The 23,369-nt window shown below is 52.3% G+C and overlaps 7 protein-coding genes across 7 annotated transcripts; 2 read left to right on the forward strand and 5 right to left on the reverse strand.

The window, feature by feature from the left end:
* Positions 1-722: 722 nt before the first annotated feature.
* On the reverse strand, positions 723-1,724 carry MRS44_015644 (uncharacterized protein; the record flags this gene model as incomplete). The annotated part of the gene is made up of 1 exon (XM_046271151.2): positions 723-1,724. One exon carries the CDS (start codon positions 1,722-1,724, stop codon positions 723-725), a length of 1,002 nt encoding a protein of 333 aa, XP_046130212.2.
* A 728-nt stretch (positions 1,725-2,452) lies between these two features.
* MRS44_015645 (uncharacterized protein) lies at positions 2,453-4,767 on the reverse strand (the record flags this gene model as incomplete). The annotated part of the gene is made up of 8 exons (XM_065619288.1): positions 2,453-2,663; positions 2,727-3,281; positions 3,331-3,492; positions 3,540-4,225; positions 4,285-4,360; positions 4,416-4,490; positions 4,550-4,578; positions 4,630-4,767. The coding sequence occupies 8 exons, from the start codon at positions 4,765-4,767 to the stop codon at positions 2,453-2,455; spliced, it is 1,932 nt and encodes a 643-aa protein (XP_065475360.1).
* A 798-nt stretch (positions 4,768-5,565) lies between these two features.
* MRS44_015646 (uncharacterized protein) lies at positions 5,566-7,391 on the reverse strand (the record flags this gene model as incomplete). The annotated part of the gene is made up of 4 exons (XM_065619289.1): positions 5,566-6,214; positions 6,263-6,967; positions 7,015-7,106; positions 7,218-7,391. The coding sequence occupies 4 exons, from the start codon at positions 7,389-7,391 to the stop codon at positions 5,566-5,568; spliced, it is 1,620 nt and encodes a 539-aa protein (XP_065475361.1).
* An 823-nt stretch (positions 7,392-8,214) lies between these two features.
* Positions 8,215-11,471, forward strand: MRS44_015647 (uncharacterized protein; the record flags this gene model as incomplete). Its single annotated transcript, XM_046272875.2, has 3 exons — positions 8,215-8,815; positions 8,870-10,268; positions 10,322-11,471. The coding sequence occupies 3 exons, from the start codon at positions 8,215-8,217 to the stop codon at positions 11,469-11,471; spliced, it is 3,150 nt and encodes a 1,049-aa protein (XP_046130210.2).
* A 336-nt stretch (positions 11,472-11,807) lies between these two features.
* Positions 11,808-12,955, reverse strand: MRS44_015648 (uncharacterized protein; the record flags this gene model as incomplete). Its single annotated transcript, XM_065619290.1, has 3 exons — positions 11,808-12,164; positions 12,214-12,547; positions 12,594-12,955. 3 exons carry the CDS (start codon positions 12,953-12,955, stop codon positions 11,808-11,810), a joined length of 1,053 nt encoding a protein of 350 aa, XP_065475362.1.
* A 3,482-nt stretch (positions 12,956-16,437) lies between these two features.
* MRS44_015649 (uncharacterized protein) lies at positions 16,438-19,651 on the reverse strand (the record flags this gene model as incomplete). Its single annotated transcript, XM_065619291.1, has 8 exons — positions 16,438-16,703; positions 16,753-17,067; positions 17,115-17,400; positions 17,469-17,969; positions 18,391-18,711; positions 18,760-19,062; positions 19,116-19,375; positions 19,438-19,651. The coding sequence occupies 8 exons, from the start codon at positions 19,649-19,651 to the stop codon at positions 16,438-16,440; spliced, it is 2,466 nt and encodes an 821-aa protein (XP_065475363.1).
* Positions 19,652-20,645: 994 nt separating this feature from the next.
* Positions 20,646-22,430, forward strand: MRS44_015650 (uncharacterized protein; the record flags this gene model as incomplete). The annotated part of the gene is made up of 6 exons (XM_046282132.2): positions 20,646-20,882; positions 20,951-21,059; positions 21,107-21,654; positions 21,708-21,901; positions 21,950-22,061; positions 22,110-22,430. The coding sequence occupies 6 exons, from the start codon at positions 20,646-20,648 to the stop codon at positions 22,428-22,430; spliced, it is 1,521 nt and encodes a 506-aa protein (XP_046130206.2).
* Between the last annotated feature and the right edge of the window lie 939 nt (positions 22,431-23,369).

The following is a 23,369-nucleotide window of genomic DNA, read 5'->3' on the forward strand; positions in this document are numbered from 1 at the left end:
CCGTTGGGCTTCGAACTGACAGCTGGGGCTCTGCAACGTCAAAAGCCATCAATCGGCTGACAGCCAAAGCCCTGACATGATCCTAGAAGCCCTGATCCTTGTCTAGAAAGGACCGAGTTCTCCAAATGTCACCACTTTTTTTCTCTACCCCTGGATCGGCTAGCAACGCCTTTTTCTTAGCCCAAAGCTTCAAAGTGTTGGTTCACGACTCTTCCTTCAGCGGCCGCTTCCGATCACAATTTCTTCATTCCTTCGAGTCAATGAACATGAGACGAACCAGTTCGATCGATCATTACACGTGTTAGTTCATCCCGCGGCGGGTCCCTCCGCTATCTACGTCGGAGCCGCGCTTCTTATCAGCGATCTTTGCTCTGCGGAATGCGTCCGGACTTTGAGCTGGGTCAGGGGTCGCATGCATGAATTCGATAGAGCTGATGAGGTATTTACAGCCGAGGCTTTCCTGAGTCGTTGGCACATGAAGCACGCCATGTCCGTTGCTAAGGCGGCTCTCAAACTCAGTCGTTTCTTTGATTGCCTTCTAGACTCTTTCTTAGTAGATCACTGCGGCTGCGGCGGCTGTGGGAAAGATAAGGACCTTCTTCTTTTGAATCAGCCTCATTCATGACCTGCATTCCGCACTAGACTATTGACACGCCGTTGCCAAGCCACCAGTTGCCGCGCCCTTTACCTCGTCAGGGGATTTTTTTCCCTCTTGGCCCAGGTCATTCTCTCCATCTGATGCTCCAATCTCCCTTGGCAAAGCTCGGCTCCACGACCTTTCCCGCCATAACAGCCTCACAGAGTCGTCTCTCTTCACCAACGAGAAACCCAAAGACGACACCTCTTCGCGCCGCGCATTTTGTCATTTCCCTCTCCTTTGCTCTTTTCTGGCCTTCTTTTCGTTTCTCGAGCATGGCTTCTGTCTCTTGAATCCTCTCTGCGCGCCCTTTTTCGCCACCAACGCTCCCGTTGACCTCGGACACTGACTGTGGTGGCCGAATACGTGTTCCACTGCGGACTGCCATACGTGCCAATACATGGCCGTCAACGCTGCTGTCGCCCTCGATATTTCCTGAAAGGTCCATGTCTTCTCCAGCAGAGGCCGCGCCTGGCAGTCCCTGTGGGAGAGGGACTGTTGTATCGACCATCACGTCTTTGCTCTCGGGCTCGGGCTCAGACTCTTCCATCGACAACCGATGAGGCCCGAAAACATGGTCCTCGACAGCGCTGCAAGGTACCAAGATTCGATCATCGCCTTTGCTCTGTTTGCCCTTCTTCTTCGATCGAACTCCTCCCTGCCCTTTGGTCTTTCCTCTCACTTCCGCTTGGCCACCGTCCTCCGCGGATAGAAGCTGCACAAACGTCGTCTCGAGTTCACGGTCTAGTTTCCCTGGCTTGTTCGTCCTGCACCGGCTTGAACAATACTTGACGGGCGTGTCGTTGGCCTTGGCCTTTACCGTTGTCCGTCGATCGCTGATGACTCTCCCACATGAGTGACAATATGGCGTCGCCTCGCCACCGGGAAGTAAGTAAAAGGGTGCAGGCGTCGCTTGGGACTTGGATGGCCGGCTCCAGCTGTCCATCCAGCTCATCTTGGGTGATCGTAGATGCGACCGGTGATGCAGTAGTGGTTGCGTAGAGAAGGGCCGTGAGACTCGACAGCGCTGTGATGGCACGGTACAACACTCGAGTTGGAGCTTTCTTGGGAAGCGTCCACCGAACATGTCGAGGTCTAGAGGGAACAATCCATTACAAAGGTTGTCTCACGTCGATAGTTCGGCTGCAAGAATGTGGAGTCCAAGGTGATGATGTCATTGTCGTCATCGAGATCCGGCGCTTCGAGGGCTAGGCTAGGCCACAACCAACAATCTTCAGGTGAATTGGCAAATTGAAAGGGCAAATCTCTCTCAAAGCGACGCCAAAATATTTTCTAGTGATTTATTCTAGGAGAAAATCTTGCCTCCAGAGCCCGCCTTTATGTGTTATGCCACAGACCATGGTGTCACAGCACTCAATGCAAGAAGCGGCCCTTAGCCTACATCCAATTCATGACGATATTGAAACATTCTCTTTTTAGCTGAAGATTGGCGTTTTCACAACAGCCTAAGAAGTTGCTCCGTGACGCTGTTCAAGTGTCTCTCGAATCACAGATTCTTCTAAGGTAGGCACGGAACCATTGACTACAATCCGTTGATGAAAAGGGACCCCTTAGCCAGTTGACACCTTCACTCGATTCGGCAAGTGTCACTTTGAATTTCAGAGCTCACACTCTCCAGGTATGAGAAAAATTAGAAAGAATACAACAAGGCTAATTTACAATCCCTCTTTTCTCCCATCGCCAAAACATGGGACTTGTCCTTCACAAGTCCGAACTCTGAACGGCATCAACTTCTATTAAGCATGCCAATGTTCACTCCTCAAAGTGCTAGTGCGCGTATAGAAACAGGAAAGGCTAGCATGATTCCTTGATATACCCATCCGCTTTCTCGATCAGCCCCAAACTTCGTTCAACGCTCGGCGAATCTGCTCCGAAAGAGATGCTACGCCAGTGGTGGAACAGCTGCTGGAGATGATCGCCCACACGAGTGACACGATGGCTGATAAGATCCTTCAAAGCAGGCACTTGACAGGCTGCGAGGAGGATGAGCATTGCCCCCGACATACTAGCTTGGTCAGTATTCACTGTTCAAACATGGCGAGAAAGGCAGTGATTGGAAGATACTTACGACAGTGAGCATATCCAGGTGTCAATCATGACCGTCTGTGAGAAGCCTCGTAGGTTGAGTGCATGAAGCAAGCAGGCATCCAAGCACGCCTTGGAATTGGCCAAAGCCTCTGGGATAGCGAGACCACTGTCGTTTGCACCCACGTGGCTGTCACTCAACATCCACATCAGATACGGCCGGTAGATGACCCCCCTGCATGTCAAGTAACGTTGTCGAAGAAAACCACCGGCTTCAGTAGTCGTCTCTTCCGCGTCAATGCTGAAGTAAAAGGATGCTGGCAACACGTCACGCCAATCGTCTAGTTGACGCTGTAGTTCAGCTACGATCCTCGGAAATCGAGATTGGTCGAATGCGGCACCAGAGTCTCGTGCGTACAATAGCTGATGCACTCGGTTGAGAAGACGCCGCATGCTGATACAAGCGAGGAAGTAGAGCGATGATTCCTCTTCTTCCTTGTCTGAAGTGTGTGTGTGGTAGACGCTGGGGAGTTGGACAGAGGATTCGACCCGAGCAATTCCAGAAGGGGGGCAAGCTGATAACTCGGCCATGTAGTCGCTACGTGCAGTGTTAGCCAAGGTCTTTATTTTTGTTGCTTCAATGGTACCTTTCGAGGATGTAACAAGACCAGAATATTCTTCTGATCCGTTCCTCGTTCTCAACATCTGGCTTATCCGAGGGATACGACAAGAGAAGCATGCATCTCGTTGCTGTGGCGCTCAGATACTCCCAAGCTTGAAGAGGCCGAACGAGCGAGGCAAAATAAATACTGTAAAAGATTAGTCTCGAGTTGAAAGGGCATGAAATCCAACTCACGCAGCAAAGAATAGACATTGCGTCGTTTCCGAGTCAACCTGAAGATGGGCGACATGTATCTTCTTCAAAGCTAGTTGAAAGTAGACGTCGCCCATCTTACGCTTCCGAAGCCTTTTTTCTTTCTCTCCATCTTCAGAGTCAGTCGCAAATCGTAGGCCAGCGACGGACTGGCTTGCACATCCCAGCGCTAGCGTCAGCAAGCAGAGACAGCAGTGAACGGTGTCCTCGGCTGGCACGCCATTCTCCATTGTCGATCTTATCGCCTGCAGCTGACTCTGTGACATTGTGGGATACCAGAAGTTCACATTGTGCTCGAATGAGTCGAGTATTGAGTCGATAGCATCGGCATCAACATACGGATATATCGGGTTCGATGTCACTGCCAACGGAGTGCGAGACTGCTCAAGGTGGAATATCGACATTCCGTCGCTCCGTAGTTGTGGAAAGACGTCAAAGTGCGGCCATTGCAGGACAGACTCTGTTGTTGAAGTGTGCATCGAGTCCAAGACGGCGTTCTCAAAGTTGTTGCCATTCTCACGATAGTCCTGACTGGTAGGGGTATGGATAGCAAAGCTCCTACGTCGTAGGCTCGCGTCTGGTGTTGAGCCACAGAAAGAATTGGTGCGACGATCCTGCGGCGAAGCTTGAGACTGGGGCTGACTGGTAACCTGAGGATTGATCGACGACTAGGTAGTAGCAACGTGGGTCAGAGGATGCACGCGCTGATAACAGAAGCTCGACTCACGATATTAGACTTGAGCTCGTGGAGGGATCTCTCCACTCGAAGAACGCTCTCCAGGATTACATCGGTCTTGCTTCTCCTAAGGTGCCATTATTACTACACAGCGACATGAACGGTGTCCATTCGATGCTTACGAGTTTGCCTCAGACCCATATGCGCACTCTTGATTCGCAGCGGCACACGTGGCACAAGGATGGCCTCCATCGCATCTATCAACCGAGTCAGAGATACGTTGATAACGGGAGTCTCGGATGGAAGGTTCAGGGACCTTGTTTTACGGGTCCGACACCCATCACACTGTGTCGCATCAGCTCAGATCAGCACACAGTCTATAAACTCAAAACGTACCGCATGCGAAGTCCGAAGTCTCTTCCTTGCAGGCCAGTTGCCAGAGTCGTTCAATCCGTCGTCAACTTGCTCCATCGCGTCAAAATCCGCTTTCGCTCCGCCACGGGCCGATGAGAAAACGCGGGGAACGAAGCGCATAATAACAGGAAAGGTCATGTGAAGGACGTGAGTGGATCGACAATGAGGAGAAAACCGGGGATGCTCGGACCGGCGTCAATTGAGCGTCGAGATTGGAGCGGCAGTGAAAACGGCCCCAGGTCCGTTACCCCAGTCTGAAGCCGGCGAGACGATTGGTTGCTCGGCTTCGTATTTCCTCAGAGCCGAGGGAGTTGACAAAAGTTTGACGGTCATGCGACGGAGGGGAATTTCGTTTCTGTTTCTTGTGTCGTGAGAGGGCATTCGTGAGAGGGCATTCGTGAGAGGTGCTAGACGAGCAGTGATGGGTTGTCGCGATGGGTTGTGTTGGTGATGGCCCTGAGTGAGTGGTCTCATGTATGGGCGACCACCACACTTGTGCTTCTCGTGTCTCCCCTGTGTTGCTGTCCACTTTTGAAGCCGCCTTCTACTGCGTAATTTTCTCGAGTTTTACGTGGTTCTTGCGCGCCCCGTGAAGACAGGGTAGTTGCTTTAGTCAAGTAATGTCATTGCAGAATGCTCCCTTCCGCTCAAGTCCTTCATCTTAATCGCAACCAAGTCGCAGCTCGCATACGCCATTCACTTAACGTTGGCAATGAGAAGTAAACCAGAGAATTGAATCTCTTTAAAATCGACATGGTTAATAATTACTCACTCACGTTGGAACAATGGCAAATTTGTTACTTTTAATCATGCTTCATACTTCATATTGACAGTCAATAACTCAACTACCCACATCAACCCCCCGCATTACTCTCAGCCCTACAAATCGCCGTCCAATCAGCTCTGTCAAGTAATTGTTTAAGCCTCAAGCTTGCCATCTCCAGTAAGATTGAGCGTATTCATGACAGTCGTAGCATCCCTCTTCTCGAGACTCTTGTGGACAGGGTTAGGCGCCTCAAACACCTCAGACAGCTCCTCCAGAGTACGATCCTTGGTCTCGGGGAAGAAAAAGTAGATAAAGACCGCCTCAAATAGATCCCAGAAAACAAAGACCAGGTAGAAGTAGTACTTGATGTGCTCGAAGGCAGGACCGCTGCTGTACTGGATGACCGCCGAGGCGAGGGAGCTGGCAAAGTTGCCAATGGCTGTGCCCTTGGCGCGGATGTCGGTGGACAAGCACTCAGCGATGTATGCAGACTGAAGGGGCGTCCAACCGAAGGAGAAGACGATACCAAAGATGAAGATCATAGCGACGGTTCCGTTGGCAGCGTTCTTATTGTCTGGCTCGTCGAGAGAGAGCTTGCTGGTGCCCGTGATGATGGCGAAGCAGCATGAGCAAAAGACGATCGAGTACAGCAGGAGAGGGCGTCGTCCAATGACGTCTGTAAGTCGGGCTCCGAGAATAGCGCCAAAGAAGCAGAGAACAGGGTTGATGCCGTTCAGAGCAAGCACCTTGTGTTGCTGGTGGATGCCGGCGTTCTTAAGCATGACGGGCATATAGTACGAGCTGATACCAAGTCAGTGCATTGCCTTTGAATGCCAGAGGAATACTCACCTCAAGCTGTTTCCGCTGATCTGTCCAAAGACAGCCATTCCAAGAACACAGATGAGTCTGCGTCGCGCACTATGCGTCTTCCAGAGTCCACTATAGTCCCACCACTTCTTGTCGGTCGCTTCGGCCGAAATCTGCGACATCATCTCCTTCATTTGAAGCTGAACCATGGGGTGGTTCTCATCTCCCTCGCCGTGGTAGGTGGCAAGCACCTTGACAGCCTCATTGTGCTTATCCTGAGCCATGAGCCAACGGGGCGACTCGGGCAAGAAAAAGACGCCAATAACAACGATACCAGAGGTGATCATCTGGCACCAAATGGGAATGCGCCAGGCCGCGTTAGTGTCGATGTAGCTGCATCCGTAAACGACCCAACTGGCGATGATGCTGCCAATGTACCAGGTACAGTTGTACAGACCCGTCAAGGTACCTCGCCACTTGGGATGAGCCATCTCACTGACATAGCAGGGCGCAGAGACACAGCAGAAGCTGACGCCAAAGCCCAGGACGAAGCGTCCACCGAGGAACTGGCCACGGCCTGACGAGGTCGCCTGCACGATTGTGCCAATAATGACGACGGCAGCACCTGTGAACATGCCCCAACGTCTACCAAAGTAGTCGTTCACGGGACCTGTAAAGAAGACGGCAGCGACAGAGCCGATGTTGTACATGGCAAAGATGATGCCGGTGGTTGAGCCCTCCATAGACCTAGGCGGCATTAGCCAGGCGCTTCCACCTTTGATGGGCTTACTTACATTCCGAAGTAATTCTGATAGGACACCATTCCGTTCAGACCACCCATGAGCGATCCATCATATCCTAAGGGAAACACGTTAGAATGCCAAACCTTTGCTTGTGGGGTTGCGGATTGTGGTGTCGCAAGTTGACATACCATTCTGTTTAGGCAAAGCATGTTAGCTACTCAATCTCTACCACTAATTCAGTCATATCAACATACCAGACAGCCGCAGAGATAGGCGCAACCAAGAACCAAGTAAAGCCGAAACATGCGAGGAGTCCACGGCGAAAGGTCCTGGTTCTCAACATCATGGGCAAGCTGAACAACCACATCAACGTCGTGGATGTCATCCCCATGCTCCACCTTGGTCTTGTCAAGAGATTTAGAAGCCATTGTTTGCAAAAGACATGCAGAGGAGTTGAAGAAGAGACTTGGTGACAGCGTCGCACTCGATCCTCGACTCTTTTTATATATGTTGAAGACTCTCCTGCCCCCCCAATTCCATGGAAGCGGAACCTTGGCCCCAGACGGCCTAGCCTGCCCGCCCAACGTCGTCCCCGGATTTGCGCGTGCCCTGAAGAGTGTTCTGACTTTGTCTGGTTTAGTTCAGCAGGGCCGAATCGGCGACACCTCCTGATCATTAGGCTATTATTCCCTGCAACCCTCCGAGACAGGGGGGATCCTGGGCCGGCTCCGGTACCCCCGGGGTGAAACCTGGGGTAACGGGAGAGGGCCAAACTTTAAACGGCTGACGGCAGTGAGCAGTCGGATGGACTGAGGTTTCCCGTGATCTAGCTTCCAGGATTATCAAGCCACAATCGGCTCTTCAAGTCACGAGTGTGCCGTCCTCTCGTGGTAAAGGTGGTGGTGCTCCATCCGGCTCCGGTATCCCCGAGTGCCAAACCTGGGGTAGCACCCGCCAACGTGATTGGCTCGCGTGTGTCGGAGTCGGTGAGGAGATGGAAAAGATCATCAAAGTCAAGCCATGTTGTCATGCGGGCCGGTGGAGTTTACTCCTCCTCCTCAGCCAGTCCCGGTCACCTGTTGATTTGTAGCATGTTACACGCATCATGAAGTGGGAAACGACGGATGCCTATCTTGAGGGGACACAGTGTCAGAGGGGCTGTGCTTTGCAACACAGGATAAAAGCTCAACGAGCCTCCTCGCTACCAATCCGCAACTTCAAGTCATTTACCAGACAAACGTTTGTTCAAACATGGGAGAGAGCGTCAGACTAGAGCCCAAGGGCATCCCCCTCCAAGAGGACGAGTCTCGTCCCGATTACACCAACGAGGCCGTCTTTAGGAGAAATTGCCTCCCCACCCGATCATATCATATCCCCGACACCTCGTTACTTCTCAATGGCACTTGGGACTTTCACCTGGCCTCCACACCGCTCGAGGCTCCGGAGCCGACCGCGACAAAGGGCCTCGCTTGGGGAGGGATCCAAGTGCCGGGTCATTGGCAGCTGCAAGGGCACGGCAAGCCTTGGTACACCAACGTCCAGTTCCCCATCCCAGTCTGCCCTCCCTATGTTCCTACTGAGAACCCCACTGGAAGTTATCGTCGAAAGTTCAATGTTCCTCCTGCTTGGGGCGCGGATTCTCAGCTGAGGCTTCGCTTTGAGGGCGTTGACAGCGCGTACCATGTGTGGGTCAATGGCGCGTTGGTTGGATACGCCCAGGGCTCGAGGAACCCATCAGAGTTTGACATCTCTTCATTTGTCGACCGAGAGAGGGAAAATGAGCTGTTTGTCAGGGTCTACCAATGGTCTGATGCGACCTACATCGAAGATCAAGACCAATGGTGGCTATCAGGTGAGTACTACTCTGTGCACTTCTCGCCAATTGACAGAAGCTGACAGTTCCAAGGTATCTTTAGAGACGTTCGTCTCATTTCTTTCCCAGTGTCTAGGATCGAAGACTTCTTCCTTCGAACAGACCTCGATGCTGCCTATGAGAACGCTACCCTTAGTGCAACTGTCGACGTGTTCACCGGAGGCCCTAGCACCATTGAGCTCACGCTTTCTGAGCTTGACAAGAATGGTGGTGCCGTGATTGGCAAGACTGAGGTCTCTGTCAACCATGAAACCAAGAAGGCCGAACTCAACCTCAAGGTCGAGAAGCCCAACAAATGGACAGCCGAGACGCCATATCTTTATCAGACTGAAATCATCCTCAAGTCTGCCGACTCAAAGACTTTTCACAAGGTGCAGCAACGCATTGGCTTCCGAAAGGTCGAACTCATCGACGGCCTGATGACTGTCAACGGAAAGCCCATCCGCTTGAGAGGAGTCAACCGTCACGAACACCACCCACTACTCGGTCGCTCCGTTCCCCTTGAATTCGCCAAGAGGGACCTTTTGTTGATGAAGACGCACAACATCAACGCTCTGCGATGCGCCCACCAGCCTCACGACCCCCGGATCCTCGACTTATGCGATGAACTTGGCCTGTGGGTCATGGGAGAGGCTGACCTCGAGTGCCACGGCTTCTACGATGCTGTTGCTCGTCCTCTCGACATTCCCGAAGAGATGGATTACGGAGAGCGAAAGAAGCTTGCCTTCCCTCAAGCTGCACAATTCACTTCCAACAACCCCAAGTGGAAGGATGCCTACCTCGATCGTATCCAAGCCGTCATCAACCGCGACAAGAACCACGCCAGTATCATCATTTGGAGTCTTGGTAACGAAGCCTTCTACGGAGACAACCACAAAGCCATGTTCGAATATGCCACAAAGGTTGATCCAGGTCGACTAGTCCACTACGAAGGAGACGAGCAGGCTGTCACAACACATATGTACAGTTACATGTATCCCAGCGTCGAGAAGCTCATCCAATCTTGCAAGGAGGAAGGCGTCAAAGACGGAAAGTTCGACAAGCCCATCGTCCTATGCGAGTACGGCCACGCCATGGGCAACGGTCCAGGATGGCTCGAAGACTATGAGCAGGCCTTCCGCGATTACCCACGTCTTCAAGGCGGTTTCATCTGGGAATGGGCCAACCACGGTCTGTGGAAGGAAGAGGATGGCCAGGGCTTCTATGCCTATGGTGGTGACTTTGGCGATGAGCCCAATGACGGCACCTTTGTCATGGATGGCTTGGTCAGCAGCACTCATCAGCCAACTCCAGGTTTGACTGAATACAAAAAGGTCATCCAGCCTGTTGGGTTCTCTCTTGAGGGTAGCAACTTGATCGTCGAGAACTGGCATGACTTTGCTGACCTAAGCCACCTTGGAGCAACTTTCCAGGTGGAATCCCTGGGAGAGACGTAAGTTGTTCTCAATACTGCTTACACTTGAAGCTCAACTAACCATGATGCAGATCTACCTTGCTTCAAGCAGGCTCTCTAGAGCTTCCATCTATCCCTGCCGGAGAGAAGGCATCCATCTCCATTCCTCTCGATGCAAGCCGATACGGTAGCCAGAACGAAGTCTACTTGACGGTAACCCTGACCCTCAAGCAGGCGACCTCCTGGGCCCCCGCTGGCCACCAAATCGCATGGTTCCAGCATCAACTCCAAGGCCCCAGCACCAAGACCCTCGCTGCAACCAACGCCCTTACCTCTCAGCTGTCTGTGTCTCAAGAAGGACCCACTGTTACCGTGGCCGGAACTGGCTTCAACTTCACATTCGATCGGGCTCGTGGTGCTCTCAAGACCTGGACAGCAAATGGCCACACCCTACTAGAGGCAGACCCCACAACTGGTGTTGCCATCAGCCCCTCGTTCTGGCGTCCCAAGACTGATAACGACGTCCCTATTTCCCTACCATATTGGAAGCGATTCGGTGTCGATGCTCTTACATCGCAGCTGCGCTCTTTCAAGGTGGATTCCTCTGACTCAAAGAAGACCGTGATCAAGGCTCACACATTTATCTCCCCGCCGGTGCTCGACTGGGGCTGGAACTGTGAGGTTGAGTACACAGTTCACGTCACAGGCGCCCTCGGCATTAACGTGGCCCGCCTTGCGCCTACTGGATCCTTCCCAGAGCATGTTCCTCGAATTGGCCTGAACGTCTATGGTAACAAGGGTCTGGAGCATGTCAACTGGTTCGGTCTTGGCCCAGGAGAGAGCTATCCTGATAAGAAGCTGTCCCAGCGCGTGGGCATCTGGGGCGTCGAGTCCGTTTCAGACCTACACACTCATTACGACGTTCCTCAAGAGAACGGAAACAGAATGGAAGCCAGATGGCTAACCCTCAGAGACGCCAAGTCTCCCAGCATTGGATTGAAGGCAACTCGCCTGGGAACTGGCGAACAATCACACTTCAGTTTCGTCGTGTCACGTCACAGAGATGACACTATCCAGAAGGCCAAGCACCCTCATAACCTCTTTGAGGAGGATGCCACTCTTTTCAGATTGGATGCCAAGGTCGCTGGTGTGGGAACCGCAGCATGTGGTCCTGGTGTGAGGGAGGATCTTTTAGTCAAGACTGAGGAAGTGAGCTTTAACTTTTTGATAGAACCACTCTAGACTGTAAATACCGGTATGAATTTATGAGCTATCCAAGTTTCCTTCGATGAGATATACCATTATAAGACGGGCTAGTCTTGAACCAGCGCGAGCTTTCGCAACACCAACCTCAGGTTTTAACAAGGATGTCTTGTTCTCGGTCTAGACCATATCCATCTGATCCAACAGCGCATCTCTTGGTCAAATAGTTAATATGAATAACCAATTTTTTGAAAGACACTAGACATCGCTTATGCTTCGCTGCTAAGTACAAGAAACTCAAAGACCCATGAATTCCATGTACAGCCATCACCACAAATGCTTTTATCCCTTTTCTTCATTATTTTCATCCATCACTCAATCATCCTCAACCTCGACAATCTCAGTGAGCATTGAATCAATAAAGGCACGCTGCTCCTCCAAGAAGCGTCGCATAGCAGGAATGTCGTACTTCTTCTTGGCCAGGGCCAGCTTGCGCTCTTCCTTGGACTTGGCACGGAGTCGCTCCTCGAGGATCTCAAGGCGGTATTCAGTGTATTGGTGGTAGAGCTCGTCGAGGTTGCTGATACCGCGAACGCCGGTGAGGACACTCTCATCGCGGATGAAGGGGGACTTGGGTCGGAGGGATGTGACCATGGTGATACGCTCACGACCGCCGAGGGCCTTGAGAGCCTGGTGCTCGATGTATCGGCCCTGGAGGATAACAGCAGTACCCTATCTTTCATGAGTAATAGTCTTGATCAAGCTTCAAGAGTGAACATACCGTGCTGGGTCCGCGAACCTTGATAACTTCACCGTTGGGCTTGCGCACAGCAGTCTCGCCACCAACCATGCCAGTGCAATCAGACATCATGACGACACAGACAAAAGGGAAGCTATCGTAGTGCCAAGCGACAGAGGACAGGTTGTCGTTGTCAGCACCGTCACGGAGCTTGTTCTGGCCAATGGAGATCTCGGCATTCTTGTCGCCGCTGACCGAGATGTTGATGTTGGCAATGTCAAAGTCGAAGGCGGGGACGACCTCGACACCGGCGACCTGAGAAATCTTGGCAAGGGTCTCGGGGGAGTGCCAAGCGTCGTAGGTGAAAGGGGCCAGCCTGGTCAAGTCAGTGGATGTACAGATACAGAGGATAGAGAACTTACTCGTGACCCATGCCTCGGACCATGTTGGCGTTGAAGGTGGAAGCGTACTGGCACTTTTCCAGAACAGTCTCACTGAAAATCTCGGCACGCATCTGCTTAATAGCCTCCTCGCTAAAGAGAGGGAAAGGCTCAGAGCAGGCGTTGGGGGAGATACCATGGCCCTCAAGACCAATCTCCTTCATGCTGAGAATCTTGGAGGGAGGCTGGAAAGCCAGATGCTTCTCGGCGTCCCATGTCTCTTTCTTGGTGAGCTTTGCCCCATCAATCAGAGACTGAGGAAGCTTCTTAGATGGCCTGGTAGCCCGCTTGGTGGCAGGGCCGACGACGTGGGGAGGGGGAGGGTGGGAGATAAGACCAGGCATTTTAAATTCGGGGAATTGGAGACTTGGGGAAGAAGCTTGGAGACTTGATCTGATAATAGAAGCTCTGTAGTGTATTAGGGATCAATTCCACCAAGGAGAGATAGCCATAGGATATTTATGTCGTGGTAGACCAAGTCCCCAGACACTTCCCCGCGTTTTCCGGTCATGAGCAAGCGTGGAGGTGGTCTCGGACCTCAATCAGTCGGCCAGCCATCCGATAACCACAGTCGGCTTTCTAAAAGTCCTCTTGTCAGACTCTCGGAAGTCAAGTGTGTCACATGGTCATCGATGAGGCTCCCGACCCTTGTCAAATGTGGCTTGCTCCACGTTGTTAGCGCCCTTGTAGCAGAAGCCGAAGCGAACCCTCGGGTCCCTCAGCCGAGCTCCAGATCCGGTACTTTGAAGGTTTCAGCAAAACCGTGGGAAACTTGCCTCTTGGGGTGAGTTGGGGTCTGCTGTGGTGATTCTATTGGATGGACTTGGTTGGTCACATTGGGAGCATTACCTCTTTCAAATCCTGCGCTGTGAACCATACAGAGTGTGCATGGCAGGTGATAATAGTTCGGGTAGGTACCGGCAGGGCAGGAGAAGGCAGCTGAGCCGGCTACTTCTCAATGTTGCTCGCTTATCCCTAGATCACGAACACCTGTAGTGAGTATATGAAACAGAAATAAGTGAATAGTTACAATCAGTCCACATGTCGCATTAGGAAAGTGGTGACTTATGAACCAACAGCAGTGGCCAGTGGTGATGGGATGGGCCTGTCTGGCTGGCATAGCTTGGCGTTGGGGCACAGTGGCAGTGAAGATCAAGATCCATAGCCGTAGTCAGAGTCACAGTTCACAGTGACAATCATAGTCAGCTCAAAGTGATAGCCAGAGCAAGAATGGACGAGTGCAAAGGTTGACCTGAATCACTTTCAAAAACACCACATTTCGGCCCTAACAACGATCCCGATCAGCAATGCATCTCACTTGAAAATATTTCAACCTCATTTTTCACTGCTTCATAGATTCGGTCTCGCCGTCGCTGAGTCTCAGTCCTGCCTGGGCTTCCTTCACAGACCTCTAAGGATCCCCCACCGCCACGCCGAAAGAGCATCTGAATATGAAAGACTTTGCAACAAAAAGAAAGGAGGAACTCAAGAAGGGATCCGATGTTTTTCTCGGCTTGCTTTCCGAGGTGGCCATCGGAATCCTGCCTCACTAGAGACCTTGCGCCTTGGGGGTCTTCGGGTGTCTCCTCGGAAAGAAGGCATCGCGCTGTTGATGGGCCTCCCAAGCAAGTCGTCAGGACCCAGCTTGCAAAGCAGGCACCAACATGCATCAAACCAGGTGCCTTGACTCTGTGATGTTCCGCCGAAATGGTCAGTCAAGAATAGCATGGGTGTCGATAGTGAATTTAGCATAAGGAGACCTCGCAACCATCAAATGAATACACGCCGACTGCTTGGGATAACAACACAAGCGCTTTAGGAGCCCAGCCCCAGCGATGGACAGGTTGGGCCTGGCGCAACATGGACTCCAGGACACTCAGCGACATTCCATTCCATAGCTTCGCTACCAGAGGGTTGCTACGGGAGCACCTGTCCTCTGTCCATGACGGATGTTTATCCATCAAGCCAGCGATCGGTGAAGTGTCTCTTTCTATAATTCCACACCTGCTAATGCAACGTTCTAATATTTCCGAGCCGGTGCTGTTCCCCCAGACTCGCCGAGTCCACCAAGGCACCTGATCCAGCGCGTCGCGTCTTGACGGAGGGAGGGCGTGATTGGCATCCGATGGAGCAAGATATAAATGAGTGCCGACGGACTTTCAAGTCCTGTGGGGCAGGCGATCGGTGTCCGAGCGGTGTCGAGATGATGCTCCCAGTGCATCACCAAGTCCAATGTCGCGTTGCCACCCCACGACGCGTCCAAATTCACAATCCCGTCCACGGGTGGGTTCGATTCCCCTCTGGCTTATGATTGGCTGTAGCTGGGTCCCACTTGCTTGCTCATGATTGGTCACTTTCGTGGGGAAAACTGGAGATGTTACTCTGATAGCAGATAAGCCATCAGAAGGCTTTGCTTTTAGGCTTATCTGTTTAAACCCTATCCGTCACCCATTTTTCCAGCTGCTCACTCGCGAATCTTACAGACCCAGTTGGAATTCCGGCTGGTTCACTGACAACCATGTTCACAATTATCGTTTGTAAGAATAATTAGGAAATACCATAGAGAATATTTTATTGCTTCTCTTACTCAGACAATCTGGTACTATTTCCTACTGTGCGTGCTGAAACACCGATCAACATTCAGGCCTACAGGGTAAATGAAGTCTCTGGGTGCTGGAGCATCCCGGGTGTAAAACACGTGACTACCGGGTTGCTGAGGCGAAGACCATGGACACTCCAACGTGAAAGAAGGGGGCGATACTTGAAAGAGTAGTAAGTTGTAAGGCTATGCGCCTCAAGAGAATGTGTTGTCGTTTTACTCCCGAGACTAAGCTGTCCATGCCATTTTCGCCTTGTCAACTTGAGCCATGTGCGGGTTTCGGACTCAACTGACTGCAAACAAGAAACGATCAGAGCCATAGACAGTAAATATTTTTTTATCCTTGCATTAACAGTACTGTGTAGCGATCTTCGAGCCCGGGAATCTGTCAACCATGTATATTAAATCGAGATATGACAAGGTAGGCCTTAAGGAACGGCTCGCCAAAGGCAGCATCCTTGCGCGCCAAAAACACCCAACTGAGCGGCTCGCCCGCGAACTACCTAACATGGCATTTATTTGGTTGTGAAATTTCACGCGTTGAAATACTATAGGAGGGTGCATTCTGTTTGGATATTTCGAAAACCACCATGACGACCCAACGGATGGGTGTTTGCGGCACATCGTGCCTTTCTTTCAATGACGTGTGGTATATTGTGATATTTAGGATCGACTTTATCCATCGTGTGTCACCGACTCTAATGAGACATGGCGAAATCTCCCTTCTTCAAGCCAAATTCTGTTGCGTAGGTTGTGTGATCCATGTCAATGTGTCTCACTAGTCTGAGCTTGAAATCCAGACCACGTTGTCCGCCTTTAGCTCGATGATCATTACCGACTACAGAATAATTACGACGTAAAAGTGCCGGAATATTAATGCAGTGTTGAACCTGTAGAGAGTAGACCTGGGACAAGGTTCAGGTGGGTGTGCCTGGGTGGTCATGGGACCCTTCCGGCAGTTGCTAGATATCACCAACAAAGCGGGAACAACCGCATATCTGCCGGTAGAACTACCGGCACTTCTAGACGAACTACGCCGTATTACCTGTCACATACCTCTACACCCATAGTTACGGAAGAGGGTGTATGGAACCGAACCCCGGCCCCTGATGACCGTGCTGCACTTTAAACGTCGTGGAACCAACACTGGGCTGATGCGAGTAGATCATGTCCGGAATGGGCGTCAAGAGTTAAATTGCGTGGATATCTTTAAACTGTCTAAAGTATTTAATAGCCCGCGGGAAGCTCGAGTTGGGGCTCTCTCCTTGTGAGCAGCGGACTTGTGTTGTTGATTCGTCCCCATTCATGTGCGTCTAGGCAGGCTTGACGGGAAGCCAACACACCAGGACGTGTTCTTTTCACAACAGCATCCTCATACTCGTTTAATGCCGACCTCAAGTCTTCGATACCCTTGTTCTCCTTCAGAGCTGGTAGTACCTTCTCTACAAAGTCGGCGACATCAAGGATGACGTGGTTTGCACCCTCACCACGATCTATGCATGTCAGACATCACAACAGTGAGAATGAGTCGGACAAACTTACACATGGCCATAGCGTGGATGGCGTCTCCCATCAGAACTGCTCGACCGGTCGTACGGAGACCTTGTGGCGGAGGAAAGTCCTGAGGAGCGAGAGGCTTGAGCTCCGCATCTTCAGGAACGCTGAGAGCAAGAGTTCGGAAAGGCTCAGCCCATGTCTCGGCGAGGCGTCTTATGAACTTGAGCTTTTCATCATCTGTGGGTGGGATCTCGGTGGGTGCTGGGTTGTCGAGGAAGCCCTCGCGATAAGGCCAAGACACGCACATCTGGTAGACGTATGGGTGGAAGACGTCACCATGGTTACCCGGTGTATCGAGCACTGTTTCGTCAAAATCACGGCGACTGAATGAGGGTACACAAACTTACGGCTAACGTATACGAAGGAATCATTTGCGGACGAGGTACCCTGCATGAAGAAGGGATCTAGCTCCCGGAGTGAATTGGTCTGCTCCGCTAGTAGGTCAAGTTTCACTCCCAACATGCGGACGGGAATTTTATGTGTTTCCGCGTTGTCCGGGAAGAGGGTATGGCGGACGACGGACTGAGCGCCATCGCAGGCGACGAGAAGCCGTCCCGTGGCCGACTCGCCATCCTCAAACGTGGCGGTAACAGAGTCAGGGCCGTATGACAATAGAGCGAGCTGTTTCTCCCACTATACGCAGAACTAGGGCGTCAAAATGAGGTTATTCTACTACGACAGGGTCGATGGTGGGTAAATACCTCAATCTCGATGTCCGTCGCCAAGATGTTCCGCAGACCCTCCCGAGTGACACGGATGCGGTCCGACTCGGGGGCCTTGGGAGTCGAGGCCTTGAGCTCTCCGGTGCTAATGTCGAAGAAGGGAAAGCTCGAAGAAAGACCCTCGGCGACAGCCGATCGATCAACATAGGCCTCCGGGAGACGGTCGACCAGGTTGCCGGGCAGCAGCGATCTCAGCGCCGGGAGGGACCAGTGCAACGTCAGGCCCCAGCCGGCGCCGCGGGTGGCGAGATCAGCGTCTCGCTCAAAGACGCGGCTGGGGATGCCCTGCTGGCGGAGGTGCTGGGCGAGGAGCAGGCCACTGATGCCGGCGCCGATGATGAGCACGGGCTGTGGTGAGGAAGTCATGGTGTGCTGTTTTTGTGTGGCGAGCTTTGTTTGATCGACATTAATAGATCGGAAACAACTCGAGTTTTTACCATCTGCTCCGCAGGCATTGATCTTGAGGGGGGCTCCGCGTGGCTATACATGATTGCATGCAGATTCACACCACTCTCGTCAACTCTCAGGCCACTTTGCGGTAGCGAGCCATCTTTTCCCCAGAACCAACACACGGACTTTTTCGCTCCGGCTCGGTGACATAAGAATAGCTTGCGTGCTTGCTAGTGCCCAGTGAAATGTGGGCTACCCGCAGAGGTGGCCTTCAAGGGTCGTGGAATGCGACGTCGAAGTCCCGGAGCAAGGGCCTTTATCCCTGTCTTCAACGGTTTATCTGTTGGTTCTGCCTCTATATTCCTGGCTAGTCCAGTAATTACACGTCGTACATTTATCTAATCGAAACGCTCATGCCTTGGGAAGGAAAAAGGAAACATGGTAGCAACCCCGGCCCGCTGCCCGAATGAGAAGCTGTCACCTGTCATCTCTACGTGTAGGTTGATCCTACGCTGTTGCTGGTGCTGGTATCCTTGCCCGCTCCGCCCGTCCCCATCTCGACAGTGTATGTGACAGACTTCATGATGCCGTTGGACCCCTGCAGGATGTTCTCCTCGCTCCCACTGCGCGATTTATTCGCCGCTGACGTGAATACGGTCGTGTTTCGCCCGTGGCTCATATCTTTGAGCTTGTATGCGTTACTGCTCTTGAAGCCGTGATGGCTGCGACTCTTTGTGTTGGGTGTGTTGTATTCGTCAGAGTGCTTGGAGCGATACTGGCGAGCCTTTTTGAGAAAGATGGGCGCAAGAAATGGTAGAGACGACACCATGTTCTGGAGATGGTCAGTAGAAGCACTGCGATGTGTTGTGGTGATGCTTACGCCGACGTTGAATTCGATGGTGCCCCAGAGCACCAACATGGTCGAATTTCCATCGTTTGGGTCCGTGATGCGATCGATCTGCGTGTATCGCATGATGCCGCATACCGTGGTGAAGATTCCTAGACCGAAAATGCCAATCAGACCAAGCTTCTTGGAGAGTCGTATCTCCAGCTTCCACAAGACGGGGACCGGTAGCACGGCGACGACAATATCAGCGACGATGGTGACGACTGCGTAGCCTGTGAATGACGGGCCAGGAGCCAGACACGATCCATCCATGGACGGATTCCATGACTTGGCGACCTGTGGCAGTGACGATGAGCCTCACATCTTGGCTGTTGACGTGGCTGACTTACCGGCTTGCATGCAAAGATGAGGACGAGGGTACAAGCAAAGTGCGACAGGAAGACGGCCACGATGGTGAACCACACGACTGCTCTGTACCTGCTGTGGTCTGTGCCGTTGAGTAGACGAAGGTAGCTGATCAAGAGGGCTATCTTGAAGAAGCTGATGCCCAGCTGGTAGAATGGTCTTCCAGCATAGTTGATGCGCGTATACGTGACGAGGTCCTTCTTCGGGCGAAGACGAAGAGGAAGTCCCAGACCGTACCTCGTCTCTATGTATTTATATCCATTAGCAGAGTCTAAGCCACAATCCCAAAGGAATCGAGATACATACGCGCAATGCACATGGCGGAGTAGATGATGGAAAACACCATGGACACCAACGACACCCAGTCATCGCTGGCAAGACCACGGTTCTTGTACCGGATATACAGACGCGATATGACCACTGCGCTGGCAATCACCCCCAGAGCCACGCAGATGGCAATGATCTTGCGCCATTCCGAGACGCGCTCGGCTTCCTCTGTGGCGTGAAGAACCCAGCCCATTGTCGAGTCGAAGAAGGTGGCATACGGTGGTCAAGTTATTTAGAGAGACATGTTGGTTTGGGACATCAATTTAACAAAGACATATTTTTTGAGGTCTCTACTCTAAAGGATTAAGGAGTCGATTAACCCTGACCTGTCAATGGAGCGACTCTGAAGCTCGCCATGGTCCAATATGAGGCGAGAGATTGACCCCCCTACCCATGACCCTTCTCGGTAGACGAACTCTCTTCTCTCTACACTTCCTCCGTCTTGATATGAGACCCAGAAAAAGAAAAATAACCCCCTTTCCTTCTCGAAGGCGGTCTCGGATCATGCAGAGACTCTTGACCTGGCCACCTTATTCGTTACCGTGCGATACATGATGTGACCGAGGACGGACCTTTCCCGCGCGACAGAACCAACAGACTCGTACTGCAGACATCACCGGCTTGCATGTCTCGCGCAGGGACCAGGTCGGATAGAACCAACAGATCTTTGCAGGGGGAGGCAAAAGACGGACCGTATCTGGTCCCATGCGGCAGGGATGTTTGACGAGAATCCCCGGTCCAGGGATGTGTGTCGACGGGCGTTATCACCCCAGTGAGAATCCGGAGGAATATCTAGATTACCAGTAGATGCCCGTTGTGGCAATCACATAATGTAGCATGGGGTATGGAGCTGCATGTGCATGAGCTGGGGACCACTGCCCAGTTCAAGGGTTTCAGGTCGAGTCGAGTGAGTGGCGTTTTTCTCTGCTGCAAGCTCGTCTCTGCTCGCCTCTCGTATCGAACTGTTCCTGGACGTTTCCCTCCTCGCTTGTGCCACTTTTTTCTTATTTCTTCGGTCGACGGGTCGTTCGGGCTTAGACTTGTTTCCTCTCACTCTACTTCATTTCCTCCTTTGTACTGGATATATATACTTAATAACCGCTGGTCGTTTAGCTCTTTCCCTCTATTTTATGCGCTTCAACATCACAAATTCCTTTGTCTACTCCCCCTTGTCCCACGCGTCAAACATGTCTTCCCTGGAGGATCAGCAGAAGGACGTCTACGTCACCCACTCATCGCACGGGTCCGAGAGCAGCGCGAGCAATGTCGACGGCGCGTGGAAGTTCCTCGACGACCATCGAGAGGTGGCGGCCAACAGTGAGCCCGTCGATATCGACCGCCTGAGGCGCAAGATCGATTGGCATATCGTGCCTCTGATGTTCTGCTGCTACACGATGCAGTTCCTCGACAAGGTCATCCTCAATGTCAGTACACACACACCCCTGTCCATGATGAGACGTGCATGTGCGTAATCTAACACTGCATTCTCCAGTATTCGGCCGTCATGGGAATGAACAAAGATCTTGGTCTCAAGGGCAACGAGTTCTCCAACGTCGCCACGTTCCTGTTTGTCGGACTGCTGTGCTTTGAGGTCCCCAACAGTGAGTGCCAAGTTCTTCCAAGAGGATAAGCGATTAACGAGATCAAGTCTACTTTCTGCAGGTTCTTCCCGCTGCCAAGTGGCTTGGTGCCAATGTCATCCTATGGGGCGTCGCTACCGCCTGTGGTGCCGCCGCTCACAACTACACCACACTCCTCGTATCGCGAGTCTTTCTCGGTATCTTCGAGGCCACCATCGGTCCTTCCTTGATGCTCATCAGCAGCCAGTGGTACACCAAGTCTGAGCAGGCTCCTCGGTTCTCCTTCTGGTATCTCGGTTTGGGCCTGGGTCAGATCATCGGAGGTGCCGTGTCGTTTGGCTTCCAGCACATTGGCCCCGGCGCTTCTCTTGCTGGCTGGCGCATCATGTTTGTGACTCTAGGTTGCATCACTGTGCTCATCGGTCTCTGCACCTTCTTGCTCCTGCCCGACACACCCATGAAGGCCAAGTGGTTGACTCCTGGCGAGAAGGTCGCCCTGCTCAAGCACGTCAGTGTCAACCAGACTGGTATCGAGAACCGCAAGTTCCGTCCCAAGGAGATTGTTGAGGCTCTTTGTGATCCTCAGCTGTATCTCATGCTCGTCTCTGTCGTCTTGGTAAGATTGTTGTCAGCATTTGGATCCTGCACCTTGCTAACCTTTGATTTTAGCTCTCAGTCTCGAGCGGTGTTGTCACCACTTACTCTTCCACTCTGATCCGCAACCTGGGCTACAACCCCAAGAAGGCCGCTCTCATGAACATGCCTTCTGGTGTCGTCAGCATTTTCTTTACCCTTGGTGTCGGAATTGGAATCCGGAAGCAGTCCCACCGCTGGGCATGGATCATCGCCTGCATCATCCCTGCGTGAGTTACTCTGGGGGAACCTCTGAGCATCTGCTAACAATTTTCTAGCATCATCGGTGGCGCCTTGATGTCTTTCCTCCCTGCCACCAACAAGGCCGGATGCCTCGTGGGCATTTACCTCGTCAACGCCGTCGTCGCTCCCTTGACCATCTTCTACAACGTGAGTTTTCCTGAGCATCCGACCACCGCTTTCACTAACGACAAACAGTGGACTGCTGCCAACTTTGGTGGTGCTACCAAGCGAGCCTTTGCCGCCGCCATCGTCAGCGGTTCATTCTCGCTCGGAAACATCATCGGACCCCAGACGTTCCAAGCCAAGGATGCTCCCGACTTCCGCCCTGCCAAGCTCGCAGTCATGGGAACCCAGGCTGGCTGCGCCGTGACCACATTCTGTCTATTCCTGTACTACGTCTGGGCCAACAAGAGACGCGACGACCGCAGCAAGGGCCTGGAGGATTCGTACATGTCCCCGGAGGTCTGGTCGACCATGACCGATAAGGAGAACAAGTTCTTCCGGTACACTTATTAGAATACGCGTATCATAGATAGATCCTGGAATGGACCCTGAATGCAGTTTTACGTCCTTGAACGATTTGCTCCTGCAGTTTGCATTCGCGTCATTTTGTTCATGCACATGTCAGGCCAGTGTGATATGCTGCACAGCGCAGATTGCGGCTTTTTAAAGAACCCTTGATGTGCCCATTTCGTTTCCACAGTGGGCTTATTGCCATTTTTCGTATCTCTACCCCCGGTCGCAGGCTGAATCTGAAATCCTGGTGGGATAACAAAGCTGTGACCATGTTAACAGAGCAAGGATGGTGCTTGTAGCTGGAATATCGTCTTTTCAAGGTTGGATGAACACCACAAAGGGGAATCACGTCGCATGCAATCTGATGGTCGAGGGTAGGAGTATCTGTTCCCTGGCTAGGGTGCATGTGTGTAGACTGTGTTAGATGGTTGATATCTTGAGACTTTGGAGTTTGCCCAGAGTCACCAAGCCGGCAATCTTAGCGGACACGCTAGCAGTGAGATAGGGAGATCTCCCGCCAAGAATACCGAGTCTATTGGCAATGTGCCGACGGAGAAACTGACGATCAACGCCATGGCTTCACCACCCACAGTCTCGCCACTAACAAACAAAAATCGTCGTCAACAACCCACCAAACAGGCTTCCGAGAAAGGAGTCTAGTTCGGCTGCCCCGAGCGTGACTGACTGCCCCAAGCGTCGCGGGCCGGCTCACCAAACGCGTCGGCCGCAGGATCTACAGGGTCCAGCCCTGATAGTGGCGTGACGCTGGGAACAGGGAAGTAGATCCAAACGCCTCCGCTCCTCGCTTGCGCGAATCGCACGTTTTGAGGGGGAGTACCCAGGATATCGAGCAATGACGCCTTTTGCGGTTGAACGTCTGTTTCCACTTCAAAGGGGGTTCAAGGGAGAACGGGAGCGAGGCAGGACCCGCAGGAGCTG

The sequence above is a fragment of the Fusarium solani genome (assembly GCF_023522795.1).
Source record: "Fusarium solani strain SB1 chromosome Unknown bctg00000011, whole genome shotgun sequence".
Lineage (NCBI taxonomy): Eukaryota > Fungi > Ascomycota > Sordariomycetes > Hypocreales > Nectriaceae > Fusarium > Fusarium solani.